General features: G+C 50.8%; 1 protein-coding gene across 1 annotated transcript in view; it reads left to right on the top strand.

The window, feature by feature from the left end:
• Sap30bp (SAP30 binding protein) overlaps positions 1-18,508 on the top strand; it is a 31,883-nt gene that overhangs the window by 5,364 nt on the left and 8,011 nt on the right. Inside the window, exons 4-5 of the mRNA XM_021175419.3 lie at positions 12,929-12,971; positions 17,523-17,611. Of these exons, the coding sequence (XP_021031078.1) occupies positions 12,929-12,971; positions 17,523-17,611 (132 nt within the window). The remainder of the gene's footprint in view (positions 1-12,928; positions 12,972-17,522; positions 17,612-18,508) is intronic.

Genomic DNA, 18,508 nt, shown 5'->3' with positions numbered 1-18,508 from the left:
ACCAGGTGCAGACGACTTTCTGTGCAGAGTAAAAAACCCAGGCTAAGAACTGGCCTGGCAGGAGAGCATGGGGCAGGCTTAGGCTTAAAACTAAAGGCCACCTAGAGAAGTTGGCATGCACTTGGCTGTCACCCCTTCATCAGTGCTGTGATCCCAGCAGCAAAAGCTTTTTTTTTAAGTCATTTTTTATTAGATATTTTCTTTATTTACATTTCAAATGTTATCCCCTTTCCCCTCTGAAAACCCCCTATCCCTTCTCCCCTCCCCCTGCTCACCAACCCACCCACTCCCACTTCCTGGCCCTGGCAGCCCCCATACTGGGGCATAGAACCTTCACAGGACCAAGGCCCTCTCCTCCCATTGATGACCGACTAGGCCACCCTCTGCTACGTATGCAGCTAGAGCCAACAGCAAATTCTTGAGGAAAGATACATCCTTGTGAGACAGGGAGCCCTATGGAACACAACTGCTCTCTGGAAGAGCAGATAATAAAGAACAGGACACACACACACACACACACACACACGGGTGTCCACTGATGCCAGAAGAGGCGTCACTCTCTGGAACTAGAGGTAGAGTTGGTTGTGAGCTGTCAGGTGTGCGCTAGGAGTCGGGGTCTTCTGCGAGAACAGCAAGTGCTTTTAACCTCTGAGCCGTCTCCCCAGCTCTGCTGGATTTATATGAGAGGATTTTGTTGTTCTAAACTTTTGATTTGAATAATCCTAAGAGGACAGACATACTGCTAGAAGCAGGTCTTGTAGTTTATCTTCTGTTAAGCTAATGAGTTGCGTCATGGCTGTCTACCCACTAGGTGGCACTCTCTGCTTTTAAGGATCTAATTTTAACTGGTTATGTGGGGGTTCTCAAAACATTTGGTTTCATGACACAACTTAGAAATGCAGATCCCAAGGAGCTTCTGTTCATTGTATATATTGATATTAGAATTTAAACCGAGATGCAGACTCTTTGACTTCAGCTTAGGGCAGGATGTAGACTGAGAGCCTTAGAGCTCCAGGCTCAATGAAAGACCTTATCTCAGACAATCAGGTGGAAAGCAATGTAGGAGGATCCCAGACTCCTATCTCTAACTTCCATGTACACACGTGCAGGCAACTACGTGAACACTCGGAAACTCAATTGGTAGTTTGCTAAAACAGTTGCTCTGTTCTACTGTGTGTGTGTGTGTGTGTGTGTGTGTGTGTGTCCTACAAGACAGGCTCTATGTGTAGCCCTGGCTGTTCTGGAACTCATCTGTACAGCAGATCTGTCTGCCTCTGCTGGGATTGAAGGTGTGCACCACTACTCCCAGCTGTTTTCTTTTTGAGAGAGTCTCACAGGCTGAAGCCCAGGCTGGCCTGCAATGCCCAGTATTCCAGGCTCCTCTCAGATTCTCCGTAATCCTCCTGCCTTAGCCTCCCAAGCGCAAGCCACAGTGCCCAACCTCTGGTGTGTCTCTCAACACTTCAGTAGACCTTTTACCATGGATGATTTCACAACACCAGACCAGAGCCTCGGTTTCTCTTCTCTGGGAAATGAGCATCATAATGAAATCTGCCTCTTTCGTTTGATGAGGGTTAAAGTAGTGCTGGGTGCCTGCGATTGGTAGCATCAGGTGCCTCTGCTTACTTCCCAGGCTGGTCAGTCGATGTCGTTGACTATAGAATAGCGAGGCCTGTGCTTGGAGCCTCGGTGTGGTGAGAGGAGCAGGCATGAAGGTGAGGGCACTAAAGAAACAGGGCAGGAGGGCTCGGAGAGGGCGGGCAGGCAGGCATGTTGTGGTGTGTGAAAGCTGGGAGGGAAGGCAGTGACAGCCAGATGCAGACCCGAAACAGCACAGAGCTAAATGGAAGAGGTTTGCTGTCATACAATGGAGACTTTTCTGTCATCTCTAGCCAAAATGGTTTGAGTTATTCATAAGGTAGTATCTCACTGTTTTGTAGAAGATTTTTAGATGCGTGTAAAGCCAGCATGGTCTACACAGAAAGTTCCAGGCCAGCGGGGCCTACACAGTGAAACCCTGTCTCAAAAATTAAAAATAAAAATAAAAAGGATTTGTCATTAACGTTCCAGTTTATGGGTTGTGTTGAGGTTGGACAAATCCCCATAGAGTTTGAGACTCCCCGGGAGGAGAGGTTATGGGAAAAGGGCAAACTTGAGAATTCTCCTGCTGTTGTTAGCAAGCTAACATAGTGCACACACCTTTAATCTCAGTGCTCGGGAGACAGAGGCAGGTGGACCTTAATGAGCTTAAGCCAGCCTGCTCTATGGAGCAAGTTTCAAGGTTTCATTGTGAGAGCTTGTCTCCAAAAAATCAAAGTAAAAGAAACAAAAGAGGCCCACTCCTTTAATCCAAGAACTCTGGGAGGCAGAGGCAGGTGAGGGAAGTCCTGGTCTATAGAAGTCTATAGAGTTCCAGGACAGCCAGGGCCACACAGAGAAACCCTCTCTTGAAAAAAACAAAAAAACCAAGAAGGTACCAAGACTAGAAATGGCATTTTTCATTGTCTTGCTACTTTGTTTATGTTTGAAACCTTTGTTATGATTGTGTGTGTGTGTAGCTGTGGAGGCAGGGGCATGTGTGTGTGTGTGTAGCTGTGGCGGCAGGGGCGTGTGTATGTGTGCGTGTGCACATGCAGAGGCCACAGAACAGCTCTGGAACCACTTCTCTCCTCTGCATATGTCCTGGGGTTGAGTGCAGGTCCTGGTCTGGAACAGCAAGTGTGTCTGCCCACGACCCATCTCCTTGCTCCTGTTACTTTGTTCTGTGAGACAGGGTCTCACTGTAGCACAGGCTGGCCTCAGTCTGCCCACCCTCCTGCCTCAGCCTTTGGAGCACTGGGACCTAATTTTGCCACTCTGACACCTGGAGTAGCTCCTGGGTGCAGTCTCCTGCATTGAATGAGACGCTAACTCCAGATCCACCTGTATGGAAGCGTTTAGTCTTCGTCAGTCTGAGATAGAAAGGCCCGAGTTACAAATCAGAGAAGGGGAGGCAACTTGGTATGCCAGGAGAAGCTAAACACCTGCATGCTTCTAACCCATGCTTGCTTTCTCTTGGTGTCTGGTCTCACCTCAGTAAGCAGTCTGGCCTTATGTGCTGTGATCACTCCACAGAAGGGGGTGCTGCTGTCCTAGAAACCGTCAAACTAACTTTGGCAGTCCTCTGACAGCACCGCACTCAGGGGCACCCAGTGGCTCCAGTGTGCCTCTGTCCATTTGCCCTTGGTACATGAGCTCCACGCATGCCGCTGTCCTCTGTCCACACTTTGCCTCCATAGCTCTGGAACGTTCTTCCTTGTTTATTTTTCTTCCACTCCTGTGGTTCCTGTGGATAGAGGTGTCTCCATTTGCTGTCCCTGGCAGACCTTCCATTGAAAACAGGCAGGGACGGATGACCTGGAACAAGAAAGGGCAAGCAGCCTGTTGCCAGCTGTCAGGGAGGGCCTGAGCTTGTAAGCTCCCTGGGGTCTTTGGTCCAGGCTCTGTGGTAGGGAAAGAATCCCAGCCTTTCTAGGTTGAGTAGGGGAAATTGTTGTGGCATTTTTGAAAGAGGTGTGTATGATCCCAGTTAAATCAAAGAAAACATTCTTAAAATCCTTAGAGCCCAAGCTGGGTGTGGTGGCTAATTCAGAAGGATAGGGCAGGAGGGTCACAAATTTGAGGCCAAACTGGCCTAAACAGTGAAACCCTGCCTTAGAAAAGATTTGGCAAAGCCGGGTGGTGGTGGTGCACGCCTTTAATCCCAGCACTTGGGAGGCAGAAGCGGATGGATTTCTGGGTTCAAGGCCAGCCTGGTCTACAAAGTGAGTTCCAGGACAGCCAGGTCTATACAGAGAAACCCTGTCCTAAAAAAAAAAAAAAAAAGAAAGAAAGAAAGAAAGAAAGAGAAGAGAAGGAAGAGATTTGGCAGGACATGATGACACACACCTTTAATTCCAGCAGAGGCTAGTAGATCTGTGAGTTCCAGGCCAGTGGGGGCTCCACAGTCAGACCCTGTCATAAGATTTAAAATGATGAGATTGAAGGGGGAGTTGGTAACTAAAGAAAGGTTTCCTCCATCTGTAGGGCCCAGGCACCCCCACCACCTCACCCAGCTCAGCAGACTGTGATGGCCACTTTGCAGGGTCTTTTGAGGGGAGGGAGGGAGGGAGGGAGGGAGGGAGCTAGGGAGCTCCCCGGGTGAAGTGAAGCATTCGGGGCTATCCAGCCTTCAGTGTAGCTGTGTGTGTGTATGTGTGTGCGCGCGTGTGTGAGAGACACACACACACACACACACACGGTGAAGACACCCACCTCATAGAACTCAGTACTTTTGTTCACATAGCTCCTAGACAAAGAAGTGCTTCACGGTTCTCTGTCTTAAAGAGTTAGCTGCAAACAATAAGCACTGCACTTCTCACAGTTCACCTGCTGCTTGGAAAAGCAGATGGTGTGTGAGGCACCGTGTTGAGGCCTCCTGAGAGAGCTTGCAGCCGCTTGCAGCCTGTTTGTTTATGTTAGGATGCTGGGTGCTTTGTTGCATGGGTTGAAACTGCAGTGGTAGATGGTCTTGGAATTGGGCTGAGGGAGATGGAAGTCCCCTGTGCCCTCAGGAGCCCAGCTCAGCCATGCCAGTGGCTCTCGGCCTCTGTTCTGAAGTGGTCTGGGGCTCATGGTTGCTGAATGTTGAGACTGTGTGTGGATGGACGTATCAGGCAGTCCCAAGTTATTACTAATAGGCAATGATACTTCAAATTGTATTTTTAATTGTAATTGTGTGTGTGGTGGTGGTGTGCTCATGAGCACAGGACCCCTGGAGGCTGGAAGGCAGCACTGGGTGCCCTAGAGCCGGTTTCCTGCGGTTGTGAGCTGCCTGACTTGGTTGCTAGAAATCAAACTCTGATCCTCTGCGAGAGTAGTGTGGATTCTTAACCGTGGGGCCATCTCTCCTGCCCGTACTGTTGCTCTCTTGAAGTATCTGAATCAAATGGCCTTGTAAGTGAAAGGTGTGTAAAGAGCTTATTTCCCAGGAGTTCATTGTTAACTAAACCTTGGGAAGAACTCACCGCCAGCAGTCATATGGGGACCGCGCCACAGGTGAAGTCTGTTCTCTGTCAGCCACCCAGATGGAGTCTGCTGTGGTCTGCTGTGGCCTGTGCAGGTCTACAGAGCTACAGGTCTACCTGGCTTACTACACCAGTCAGGGCTCTGCAGTCTAACAGGGTGACTGGAGGAAGCTGTGACCGTGCTCCATTCGCCCCCATTGGCCACTTGTGTCCTTTGTTGCTTTGCTCTTAGAAAACCCTGAAAAGTAAGACTTAGACCTTAAGTATGTCAAGGCTGTAATCCCATAACTTACTTAACTCAGAAGGCTGAGGCAGAAGCGATCCTTCATGGCTATGACTAAGAGGCCAGCTTGAACTATATGATAAAATACAGTTTACCTGGTCTACAGAGTGAGGCACTATCTCAAACAAAGAAACAAACAACCTTAAATTTAAAAATTACAAACAAAAACCAGTTTTTAAGATAAACAAGGCAGTAAACATATGTATGTATGTATGCAAATATTTCTAAATAAGAAATGATTTCAAAAGAAAGCTGGCCACCATGGATCACACTGGAGTAATCACAGTGCTTCCGCAGGAGGTCAGCCTGGGCTACAGTGTGAGACTCTGCCTTCAAGAAAAGAAAGGCAAGGATGGAGAGATGGCTCAGTGGCCAAGAGCACTTGCTGCTCTCCCAAGATCCAGGTTTAGTCAACAGGACCCTTGTGGCAGTTCGCAACTGCCTGTACGTAATTCCAGTTCTGGGGGATCTGATGCGCGTTTGGGCTCCTGCACAAACTTGGTTCATATACATACAGGCAAAATTAAAACTGGGAAGGATTCTAGCAGTGGTTCCCACAAGCAGCACCCTCCCCACTGTTCCCTGCATGGTTTTCTTGGGCTGAGTCCCGAGGCAGGGAGCTGCACAAGCCAGAGTGGACTGCATTGCTACAGTTGTCCTTGAGAGACATGCTGCCCGAGTGGGGTCTGGGGGCCCCTCTGTGTTCCTCACACACATCAGGAGCATCACCTTTGTGGCTCCGCCTTCTTGAAGCCCACAGAGTTGTTCACCCTCAAACTGAGGAGAGCTTAGGTAGGGCTTGGGGTGAGCTTTTCTCTGTGAGTCCTCAGGAAGTCTCTAGACTCAGGCAAGGGCTGCCGCGCCATCCCCTGTTGATGAAGCCTTCAGGACCAGCCCTTCCGCTCGAGTCCACTCACACTGGACTCACTGGTGCCTTCCTCTCCTGGCTTTAACGCCCTGCCCGCCACAGAACCTCCTTGACTGCCCTTGGTCCAGGTATACTGAGCTGAGGCTCTAGAAGCCCCACCCTCTCCTCTGTGGTTCCGCAGCTAGGAAGAAGCAGCTGCATGCCCGTCTGCCCCCCATCAGCCATGCAAGCCCCAACACACCTCCTGCCTTTCAGGGCCAGATGCCGTAGATTGCTAACTGAGGTGTGGCTGGGCCCCTCCTTTCCCAGCTGGGATTCATCTTTCTGAAATGATATGATATGATGTAGAAAATTGCCTGTCCTGGGGATCCAGCACTCTGCTGCCATTCTCCTGTCTTATCTCTGCTCCTTAGAGTGTGGCTAGCTGTGTGATTTCTGAGTTTTGAAAAGATTTTGCTTTTTTTTTTCTCTCTGAGACAAGGCCTATGTAGTCCTGGCTATCCTGGAGTTTGCCTTGTAGACCAGGCTAGCCTCAAACTCGCAAAGACCCTCCTGCCTCTGCCTCCCAAGTATTGGGATTAAAGGTGTACCCACAGCAAGCTTGTATTCCTAACCTTCGAATTGGGGAACCTTTTTCCTAGTCATACCAGAAGATAGCAGGCTTCTTTCTGGTCCCCGAGGTAGTAAATCCCCTTCCTGCCAATACGTATGTGTAACAGTTTGCATGGTCGCCATCATTCTGGGCTCTCGGGTGGGCTTGTGGGCTGGTGGTGCTTTGTGACTCATGGCCCTGGCATGGTGGCTGTCATTCTCTTCTCTGTCTTTTTTGTAGCTCCAGTCTCCCTGAGGCCCCAGAGCTACCAGTAAAGCCTAGAAACCCTGTTCTTACAGGTAGCCTTGAAGGAGAGAAGTGTGGTGCAGCCCCACCCCCAAGGCCTTGATGTCAGGTAACCTGTGCACCAAGACAGACACCACCTGCGCTGCTCCAGGGGTCAGGCAGAGAAAGCCACAAATTCCAAGAAACAAAATCCTCATACACTGTCAAATATGGCTGATACTTGGAATAGTCAGGAATCAAACCCCTCCCTCCCTCCCTCCCCATTGGAGATGGCTCTTGGCCAGACGTTCACATTCACATGAATGCCTGGCTGGCTTCAGCAGGTTTTATGTGGGTAAAACATACACTGCCGCTCTGAGCCTGAGCCATTCAGCTTTGTTTTAATCAGGTTTTCAGGAGAGAAAGAAGCCATTTCCTTCCCCTTCCCTGCCTTTTCTATTGGCAGACTCCTATTTAACCCTTCCTGTAGGAGTCACCTCTGGCTCTGGTTGGTGAGCCGAGCCTTCCTGTCTGAGCTTCTGGAGTCAAGGCAACTGCAGTACGTCCATTGTGGCCCCACCAACTTCCGCCCATTTTCCAGCTAAGTGCAGTGTTTCCATCCCTGGCTGGGCCGTGTGCCTGAGCAAGGGCCCCGGCCTGGCCCACAGGACACAACTGAAGGAAATGTACTGCTCATGGTATTTCTCCAGAGTGCTCCTGCGTGGGAGCCGGCTACAGATCACGGTGGTAATGTTCACACAGTGCTGACTTTTGTGGTGTCACTAAGTCACAGAGCTGCCCTCCACAGGTCCCATACATGCCTCTCAGGGAGCCTTTGCGGGTGGGTGGGGAGAGGATTGAGACAAGACCTCCTGCAGCTCAGGTTGGCTTTGAACTTCTGATCCTCTTGCTTCTGCCTCCCAAGTGCAGTGAATACAGGTGTGTTGTGTGCCGCCACACATAGCCCTGTTTGGTGGCTGTTCTCAGGCTTTCAGGAGGGCTCCCGGGGTGACACCACAGTGAAGCAGCAGTGTGGCCTGGTGGTTCAGAACACTTTGCTGGGCTATTGTGAGAACTAAATGAGATCATTAGTTGAAGGGCTTACCATAAAACCTAAAATGGTTCCTCACTATCAATTTTTTTTTTTTTTAATTTTAGCCTGGCTGCTTGGCCTGTTGTCTGTGACATAGTAAATCTTCAGTGAATTATTTATGGAATAAGTAAGTGAGCTAGCTGTCCAGTAACTGTCTTTTGCTACTTACGACTTTGTTCTTTATCTGTGTAGCTTTGCCTTGAGGCAGGGTTTTGCTAGTTACCCAGACTGGCCTTACTCCTGCGCTAAAGTGACTAGCCTATTAGTGTAGGTAGGACTTCTGGCAAGTGCCAGCACACCCAGCTTCACCTCGTCCTGCTCCCCACCCCCGGCTTTGTCTCAGGATTTAAAAGCATTAGGTTGAATCCTGAGAGAAGCTGCAGGACATGATACGGTGGTACAGGCCTAGATTTCTAGCACTCCAGAGACTGAGGCGGGAAGGTCCATAAGTTCAGAAGTTCTGGGCTAAAAAGGCAAGACCCTGTCTTAGACAGGCAGAAAAGCTGTAGAGCAAGAAGTGACCTTTAGTGCCCCTCCCTGCCTTCTCCCAGTCTCACATCAATCAGCCGTTCTTTCTTAGACCCCTTTCTAGCTACCTTCTGCCTCTTTCTCAGGGAGCCCAGACATCGGAACTAGCTATTGCTAAACACGTTTGGCACCTGGGTTCTCTATTACATAGCAGCTGAAGGTAGCCAGTAAACACTGAAGAACAGTGGCAGGCGACGGCTGTGTGCAGCACCTGTGGTGGCCACGAATGTTGAGAGCACACACGGTGGTGTGGAAGATCCTCCCCTGTCAGGAAGGTAAAAGTGCAAGGACATTTCTCAGGCCGAGGTCTGAGCTTTGCGTACGGTGTGCTTTCTAGGTTCGGGGTAGCAGAGAGCAGGCCTGTGGACGGGGGACGGGAGCCTTCAGTAGGGGCTGGGCTGCTGTGACGATTCATTCGGGAGGGAGATAATGGATTGTTTGCTGTGCTTTGCTTTGCTTTGCTTTGGTCAACCTAGACAAGCCTTGAACTCAGCAACCCAACTGTCTCTGCGTCTTCAGTGCTGGGATTACAGGTGTGAGCTTTCCATTATTTTAGTCAAGTCTGCTCATTAAATAAAATGGCCTTAGGACTTTATGACTTCAGGGGCTTGCTTGGGGCTACTTCTCCAGTCCTCCCTGCTGCCAGGTTCGGGTGTCCAGCCGGGAGTGGTCAGCTTTGCTAATTACCCTGCCCCTTGCATGCTGCCCTGTGCCCTGTTCAGAATGCCTTCTCTGTACTTAACGCTCCCAGTGCTGGGAAGAAAACATGACATGTGGACTGGCAGAATCCACGTGCCTGAGGCTACATATGCCGTTACTCAGGGTTCCCCGAAGGGCTGATGGAGGCTGGCTGTATATACACTGCCATTCAGTCAGCCAGAACCTGCTGCTACCCAGTGCATAGATCCTCTCGGCTCACACGGCAGTCTCTCCAGCTCTTCCTTCCTCTGCCTGTCGGCTCCGTCTATGGCCGAGCCTCTGTATTCATTGAGTAGGAGCCGCTTCCTGGGGGCAGCAAGGCTTCTTCCACTGACCTGCAAGTGGGGCTCGAATTATTGGAACCGTCCCAACACAGTTTCACAGCACTATCCTCTACCTCTGCGGCCACCTTGGGAGGTTAAGACGATAGCTTTAGATGAAGGCTGAGGACGGGAAGGGACAGGACAGACAGAAGAGAGGTCCTCGATTCAGAACTGGCATTTCAGTCTCTCCTTCCCTCTCCTCCATCTTCCTTTTTGGCCTATTTGAGACAGGGTCTCACTATGTCTCTGTAGTCCTGGCTGGATTAAACCTCACAGAGACCCGCTCACTTCTGCCTCCCAAGTGCTGGGTTTAAAGACATGCGCCAGCACACTTGGCTTCCTCGTTCTCCTTTTTAAGACTGGACTGGGTCTTACTAATTACACTGGCCTGCCTGCCTCAAATTCTTGGGTGTGTACGACCACACTAGACTCTTAGTAGGGTTAGTCTGACCTACAATTTGAACTCCATCTGCCTCAGCCTCTGGAGTGCTGAGATCCCATGACCGTGCCACCGTGCCTGTGCCACCATGCCCACACATACATGTTCAGCGTGTGAACCTAGTCATTCTCTCCTCCCTTCCTCCTCTAGCTTCGTTTGCCAAGCAGTGGGGTTCCTGTGTGTGTGTTCACTGAACTCAGACTAGGTGGAGAGGCTGAGCCCAGAGCTGCTACAGGGTGCCTTTCACCTTAGAGGGGAGAGCCCGAGGCTGGGGGCTTTGTCTCCACCATGGGTTCTAGGTCCCCTGCTAAGACAGACATCTGTCGGGGAAATGGGTCTCGCAGTTGAGTTAACTTTGACTAATTGAAAGCTATTAATTAGTTCAGACAGGAATCCTTTGGGCGTTTGGAAACCCTGCTTTAGGGAAGGAAAGAACAGAGGGGTCCTATTTTCACCTGTGTCCTTGTGCCCCCCCCCTTTCTGGCCCTTTTAGGGCTGGTGATTTCCTCTCCTAGAGTGGGCTTGAAGCTGTTTCCTTAGGCTGTTTGCTGTTGTAAGGTGTCAGTTTCTGTCTCCTGGGCTGTCTGTGCAGCACTTCCTCACCTATGTTCCCGAGCTGTGGCCAGCTTCACCGGAGGTCATGGGTGCTGGGTTCAGACTCCTACAGAACTCAGCATCTGAGGGGCTGGAGGGAGGCTTCTCTATGGATCTTGGCTTGTGTGTGACACCCATCCCTCCCCGGTGGCTGGGGCTCTGTAGGGTCATTGCACTCTGCTACAGGAGTCTCTACTTGAGTCGTATTAAACTTGCCTCGAGGATAATTGGTGGCACAGAGTTGTAACTTTGGAGCAAGAGGTGGGAGTGGAGTGTTTGACTGCTTGCCTTCTCAGAGCTGGGGATCAACCTCCGGAGTGTGCAGGCGCTCTGCCACTGAGCCCCTTTCCTGCTTAGCTTCCCTCCCCATGCTGGCTGCTCCTCTCTCCATTGAAGAACCGCTGATACGGCTCCGAGCTCCTCACTGGACAGAAGGCTGAGCTTAGAAAGGCTACGAAGCCACAGACCATAGGGCCAGGAAAAGCGAGACTGTGTTCCTCCTGTGGTTCTCATCTCTAACAGCATTGTAGTTTTCTCCCCCAGAGACAGGGCAGAACTACCCACTAGGCAACCCAGCCCCAATGTACACAGCAGGCTCCATCCCCTCATCCTACCACACCTGCCCTGTTGTCCCCTTCCAACTCCAAGGTCATAAGAGCTGTTTTTTTTTTAAAAAAAAAAAAAAGCCCCTGGGACACTCCTGCCTTCTTAAGGCATCCCTAAAATAATATTTTTTTTTCCTTTAAAGAAATGTGATCCACTTCCTGTTGCTGTGGGTAGACACTGTACTAGAATTCTAGGGACTCTCTAGCCTGTTCTCCAGCTCTCTGGAGAATGATGGGCCCTGCAGACTTCATAGGCCGGGCCCTCATATGGGTCTGTGTGTGTGCGGATGAAGGCAGGACCTCCAGCTGACGGTTCCCTACAGTCGACACCCGGGAAGCTGTCTCCTAGTGGAAAAACACAAGGGAATTTTACAGTCCCACGCTGGCCACTGAAATGTTCCTTAGCGTTGAATTCTTCCATTGCTGCTACAAAGGAGTTGTTGTTGGTCCCTGAGACACAGGCACTGTCTGAACCACAGTTGATTTATGACTCCAACCTGAACTTGATGTGGCAATCCTCCAGGACCACCTCCCAGCCCTCCTCTTTGCCCACCTGATTAGCAGGAGGTGGATGGTGAGGAGGGACAGACAGGTTGCTAAGCAGCCTGACTTCTACATTGTGCCCTTGCAATTTGAATGAATAGCTGCAGTGTTCAGAAAAGAGGGGATTTTGGGTCTGTCTCAGAATCAGGAGGGACTTTTTGGGGAAGGGGTCTGGTCTTGGCACGGGGCCATGCCTGCCTTGGGAGGGAGTTTGGACTCTCCACACCCCTTGCCTACCTTCCTTGGTGCCAGGGGCCCATCTCTGTGGCTGTTCTCATGCGGAGATCCTGGTGCGGGACTGTTGTCTTGTCGCCTCCCTCCCCAAGCAAAGGAAGGCAACCAGACCTGACACCTTCGTGAACTTCTCTGCCATTTAGACATTATTTCCTCATGGCACTAAACATCCCTGATCTTATTGAGTTCAAGGACATTTGGGTCAACAGAGGCGAGGGTGCAACCTTAAGCCTATAATTTAGCTGTCAGCCTCTTGACCTTGGTTTGGTTAGGAGAAGCAGTGAAGTCAGACATTTGTATTCAGTGTAAAAAAAAAAAAAAAAGTGTTTCTCTGGACCAAATATAAAACCAGAGTTAGGAGAGGTAAGGGACAAGGAGAGCCAGAGAGGGACCACCTCAAGCTGAGGGGTTTGGGGAGCTTCATTGAGTCACTAAAGGGCTTCTTAGAGCTGCCCCTTAATGCTCATGATAAAATCTCCCCCAATGGTTTGAAGTAAAATAGAAAAACTGCCAAGAGCAAACTCCCAGGAGCAGTCAGTCTCCAGAGTTGGGCATTATAGAAGGGTCTCCTGAAGGATCCTCAGCGATGCGATCGGATAAGCTCTCCCAACCCAGGGGAGCCATGGAAGCAAGGAAGAGTCACACAGTTGACGGGGCACTCACCTGAATGGCTCAATGCTGTTCCCTCCTGGGGGCCAGAGTTGTGGGGTGCCAGGAGCCTGGAAGCACTGTTCACTGTGAGCACGCTGCCAGCACTCACCTGTTCAACCTCCATGAACAGTTCGGATGTCTCGGTGAAGAGAGTAACTACGGCCCACGAACCTAGCCTTACCTTTGTGTGGTTCTTCTCTTGACAGGATAACACAGAAGCAGAGAAACGGGATCCCCAGGAATTAGTGGGTGAGTACCCTAGGGTCATACTTTTGAGCCTTGCCCCAGCAAGCTGGCTTATTTATGCCAAGCCTCTGTTCTTTTCGGCATCTCACTGCTGAGGGCAGTTTCCCTTCATACTCCGAGGCCTTTGGCATTTCCTAGGGTGACTGGGTGAGACCTCCGGGCAGTGGTCTTTGAAAATGGCATTCTCTGTGCGCTTTTCTGGGCTTTGGTTGGTTGCCAGTGTTGTCAAGGGGGTTCAGAGCTCCTGGCAACCGGGAGCTCATCTTGGCCTTTGCTTCTTTCACTGGTGCCCTGGGCCTGACCTCTCTGTCTTTGTATCCCCTTACCCTGACTACGATATTGATGTTGCTAAAGTAGTCAACATGGGGCCTCTGCTGGCACTTTGCCTTGTCCCCAGGCAGGAACATGTCTCACAACGTTGGCCTATGTGGCCCTTGGTAACTTTGGAGAGCGGAGTAACTTGCGGGAAACCAAATTCCATTCCTGCCCTCTGCGCGCCTCAGCACTTCAACCCTTTTAGAAAGCCACTCCACTCCTGAGTTTGGCCATGGTCGTGGTATCAGCTCCAAAACCCTGAGCCAAGGGAAGTTCGTGGTGTCCACAGTCAGGTCCAGCCTTTCCTCTGCGACAGCCGTCTCCTGCTCCCTGGCCATTGTGCTGATCTTGAGACAAGGGCGATTCTGCCTTGTTTAGTTCTGTTCCCAAAGGACACTGCATCTCCACAAGTACATTCAGGGCCTGTGCTTTCCAGCCCTGGGGACTCAAAGCCCAGAAACTTGGCTTGAAAGTGGTCTTCCAGTGTCCCACCCACGTGCCCTTTTTCCAAGAGGTACCCTGGTGCTGTGGGCTGTTGATGAGTGACTGGTTTTCCATAGCTAAGTGCTAGGAATTATTCATTCTGCTTTGTCTTGGGCAAGAGCATAGTGACTCTGCATTGATTCTGGGTTCTCTGATAGACAGAGCTCAAGGCTTATTGAAAAAAAAAACAGGGATTGGAGAGATGGCTCAGGGCCACTCTTGCAGAGGATCCAGGTTCATTTCCCATCCGTGTTGGGAGTGTCACAACTTCCTGTAGCTGTAGGTATGGAGAGTCCAATGCCCTGTTCTGGCAGACCTCAGTAGGAACGTGTAGACACATGATGCGCATGCACACTCAAACACACTTACATGACCTATGCAAATTAAAACCAGGGCTTCCTTAAACACTAGAATTTGTTCTTTAGAAAATGACACTTGGGATATGACACTTGGTTCCTGATGCTCAGCTCCCCTGTGCAGGCGGTGTCTTCCTTCAGTCTCAAGTAAGACGTGATTTTTTTTTTTTTTTTTTTTTTTTTGGTTTTTCAAGACAGGGTTTCTCTGTTTAGCCCTGACTGTCCTGGAACTCACTCTATAGACCAGGCTGGCCTCAAACTCAGAAATCCATCTGCCTCTGCCTGCCTGGGATTAAAGGCGGGCGCCACCACGCCTGGCAAGATGTGATCTTGATGGAAGTTCAGCCCTGTTTTAACAGTTTCATATAAATGAGGCTTATTGACAACCACTTGGGCTGGGTCATTGTGTTATGAAGGCCTTCCTTGCGTGATAGGATGCTTGACAGAGTCGCTGCCTGCCGATAAGTGTCCCTTTGAGGGCAGAGTCGCCCCAGGCTGAGCGCCTGCTGGGTCGTTGCTTTCCTGCCTGGCTTTCCCTTTAAGCAGGTTCCTTAGAGGTTGCACACACACTGCTGAGAATAGGTGTTCCTTTACATTTGTCTGTTTTGACTAAAGGACTCTCGATGTAGCCGACATAGTCTGTTTATTTGCCCTCTCGTGGCGGGCACAGTGCACTGTCACCTGCGTAGGGTGAGTACTCTTTTCTCTTTGAGGAGTGGGTGGTTAGTCAACTCTTCACCAGAATGGCTCTGAAAGGACAAGCCGACTCACAGGCTTCCCCAGTGCTGTGGCTCCTGACAGCTCCTGCCCCACAGGCCCGGAACAGTATTGGTTGTAGTCCAGGGGGTCTTCAAATCACTCAGGAGCCTCCTGCTAACAGCCAGTTAAGTATCCTGCAAGTGTCCTTGACCCCACTGGGCTTTCTGTCCCTATTCCCCTGCCGTAGTCTGAGTCCCTGGAACTAGCTACTCTGCTTAGGTTCCCACCTGGTGGCCATGGATACTGCATATATTTTCTGACAGAGGAGTTAGCAGGGTGTGACTCATGCTGACAACAGGCTTTGCGGATAGTAAATGGAGCTACCCCTAGCATAGGCACTGTGGCAAGTGTCTGCGGGCACACTGCTGACACTTCCTGAGATGGTTAGGGGCTCTGGCCGCTCTGCAGAGCAGCTGTTCTCTGTACTTGGCGCATTCTAGGACTCAGGGAGGAGTCACTCAAGTCTGTCCTCAAGTCTCTGAAGTATACTTTTAGTTTGTTGTCCAGTATATGTCACCTTCTTGTCACTTATTTCCCAGGAATACTCTTGTACCCCAACTTACGAGGCTCCCTCCTCCCACCATATTCTCTCTGTCACTTATGTCCCAGAGGGTGGGGGGTTGCTACAGTAACCGTGGCACACCCTGTTTTTCTAAAAAGCTTTCCTGGCAAATGGCAAAGGGCACTCTTTGTCTGTGTCACGTGCACATAAACCCTCTGTGGCCCAGCGCCTGCCAGGCCTTGGCTTTGTTACGAATGTTCACAAAATGCCCCAGCCAGCTCTTTCCACTCGCTTCCACTCTCGGCTGGCCTCAGACCTAGACCAACATCTTACCCCAAAGCTAGGAAAAGGGAAGAAACCAAGATTTGGCTTGACTGCCTGCCAGAGCTGGGTAGTGCGCTGCCTGAGGGCCAGTTGGGAAGTGGCAGAAAGGCATGGTGCAGCGGCAAGTGTGTATCCCCCTCGTGGGGACTGTTCTCGACTGCAGTTGCATCTCAGGCCACAGCACGACCTTTGATCCTTCGCCCAGCCTGTGCTCCGGGTGTGTCTAGTTACAACCCACTGATGTCACTGAAGCCCGGTACTGTACTTATGCTTTAAGACTGCCTCGGGCCTGACCCCTGGCCTCAGTGTGTTCATAGTGTGCACAGGCCCAATCCACAGTAACTGTCCTGGAAGTCATTAGAGTCTTCAGGGTCTTGAGGGCCTTGTCTTACTCAGCACAGTGATGGTAGCTTGCAGAGATCAAAGCACCTTATCTGCTAAGAAGAAAACATTAACCCATGCTGGGTGCACAGTGCACACTTGCAATCCCAGCCAATCGAAAGGCTGAAGCAGGAGAGTCCCTTCTGGGCCAGCCTGGGGCCCTAAATAAGGGGTTTCCCCCTACACACACTTAGTTTTTCATTTTTTGTTTTTCCCTTTTGTTTTGTTTTAATCTCTTAAGACCTGGAATTATTTTAAAATCATAACTGGAGGGGAGGCTCAGCAGTTAACACATTCTGCTCATAGACAGGACCCATGTCTGGGGCTTACAACCTCTGATAAATGTCACCTCTAAGGGAGCTGATGCCCCTCTCTGGACTCCTAGGGTACCACACACACAGACATGCCTATAAGTTTTAAAATGTAAAATCTTAAAAAGAAAAAAAACAGACTTGGACTAGAGACCAGGAAGACCACGCCACCCTCCGCCTCCCCCCACCCCCCGAGACCCCTGCCATGCTACCCTAAGCCTTCCCACAGACCCTCTTCAGCTCTCTAGAGCTGTTCCTAGGACAGGCTTAGAGAAGGGCCTGGCACACAGTAGGTCCCCCTGCTGGGCTAGATGCTATTGGTGGTGGCTTTTTGGTGCTTGCCTTCCTCCTGCCCCACCCTGTGCTGTCTGCCACTGTTTGCACATTGTATGATTCTTTTCATGAGGAATGTTTCAAAGAGCATGACAGAATCTTACAACAATCAGCCCATTGTCTGTGTGCTCCAGAGCCGACTCTGAGGTCCTGGGGTGGCCAGAGGCTCTCAGGGAAGGGAATGAGGAGAGAGGAGGCGAGGCTTGGGTGGGCAGTGGTTCTCTGAGGGGATTGATTGCCCTCAGGAGTTGTGGTTCTTGTGTCAGAATCAGGCCTTTTGTTCAGGTCTTTTTATGCACAAGCTATTTGGGACCCAAAACCTTAACACAGTTTCTTATAGCCAAGGCAGAACAGACCCAGACCAACCGGAAAGAGCAGTGCCAAGTATGAAGCTGACGCACGTCTCTTCCAGCTCTGGGTTCAGTGTCTTCCACATTGGCAACCTGAGATTAAGTTTAGGCAGGACCGAATTTATACTGTAGAAACTGGCAAATGCTTTGGATGGTGGCTCCTCCCCTTTCCCTCCCCCAGCGCTTTTCCAGGCATGCTCTTTCCTTAAAAGTTAGTCTCTGGAGCTTGGTAGGATGTGTTACGTGCATGTACCCCCTCCACCTGAGCTTCCCTTCTCCCAGGTTGACACGTAGCTGGCCATTGATCTCAGCTCAGGGAACTCTCCAAGAAGCCATTGGCCACCTCCCCTTCTGCTCTCTGCTGGAATTGCTTTGTGCTTGTGCTTTTATAGCCCCTGGCCTCTCCTCTCAACACAAGGTTCCCTCTGCTTTCTCAACAGCCTCCTTTTCTGAAAGGGTCCGCAACATGTCACCCGATGAAATCAAGATCCCACCAGAACCGCCTGGCAGATGTTCAAATCACCTACAAGTAAGCACAGGTCCGGCTGCTGAGGCCCATGTGGCTGAGATGGCCTGAGTTACTTTGTCTGCTTGTGCTGTGTCCCTCAGAGGCCATGGCAGGGAAAGGGACCAAGTCACGCTGCTGCTGGGTAGGCAGGAGCCTGCAGTCTCAGATACTTCCTTTAAGCCAGAACTCAGGAATTGACACCCATTGCCACACCTGCCATATGCTGTCCTCTTGTGTCCCTGGTCTGCCCTCACTGAGCCAGGGCACTTCTCAGGGAAATTTGCCAAGAGACTGAGGATCCTTCAGGGTGTAAAATAAACTGCAGACGACGTGTACCATGTAGCGCTTAGATGTGTACCATGTAGCGCTTAGATGTGGTTTCCGTCCTTGTGTTCCCGATGCAGCAGCTTCTGCCCTCAGACCTGACCTAAAGCCTTAAGTGCCTGAAGAACAGAAGCTGTTCATCTGTGCAGTCGACCCATGGGACATAGCTCAGTACAACTGAGAGTCCACCTGTGTGGTTGCTTCTCCTTGTTCCTCTGTAAGTTCCCCTGTGAGTGGGATGTTTCAGTTAACAGCAGGGCAGATGCCCAAGGCTGCATGACTGTGGACCATTTCCACAGCCCTGCCTTTGATCCCAAAGCTTCTTCTGGGTGCCCCCAGCTATGTAACAAGCCCATGGCACCACCCAAACGGATGGATGACTAATGGGTCCTAAGGCTGGAATGCAGCAGTCCAGGAGAGGGCCAGAGTCAGGACTAGGGCACAGCACGGATTTTCTTCCTTTCCCAGAAGTCTCCTCCCTTGGCTAAGTTGTCTGCCTCCCTCCCCTTTACCCCCACCCCAGAATGGCGTCACCCTCCATGCCAGACAAGTTCAAGCCTGTGAGGACAGTACCAGAGGCCAAGCAGAAGCAGC

This window comes from Mus caroli, unplaced genomic scaffold, assembly GCF_978045245.1.
Source record: "Mus caroli unplaced genomic scaffold, Mus_caroli_1 scaffold_13, whole genome shotgun sequence".
In the NCBI taxonomy this organism is placed as follows: Eukaryota; Metazoa; Chordata; class Mammalia; order Rodentia; family Muridae; genus Mus; species Mus caroli.
The sequence above is the reverse complement of the archived record's forward strand: the minus strand, read 5'-3'. Positions and strand labels throughout refer to the sequence as shown.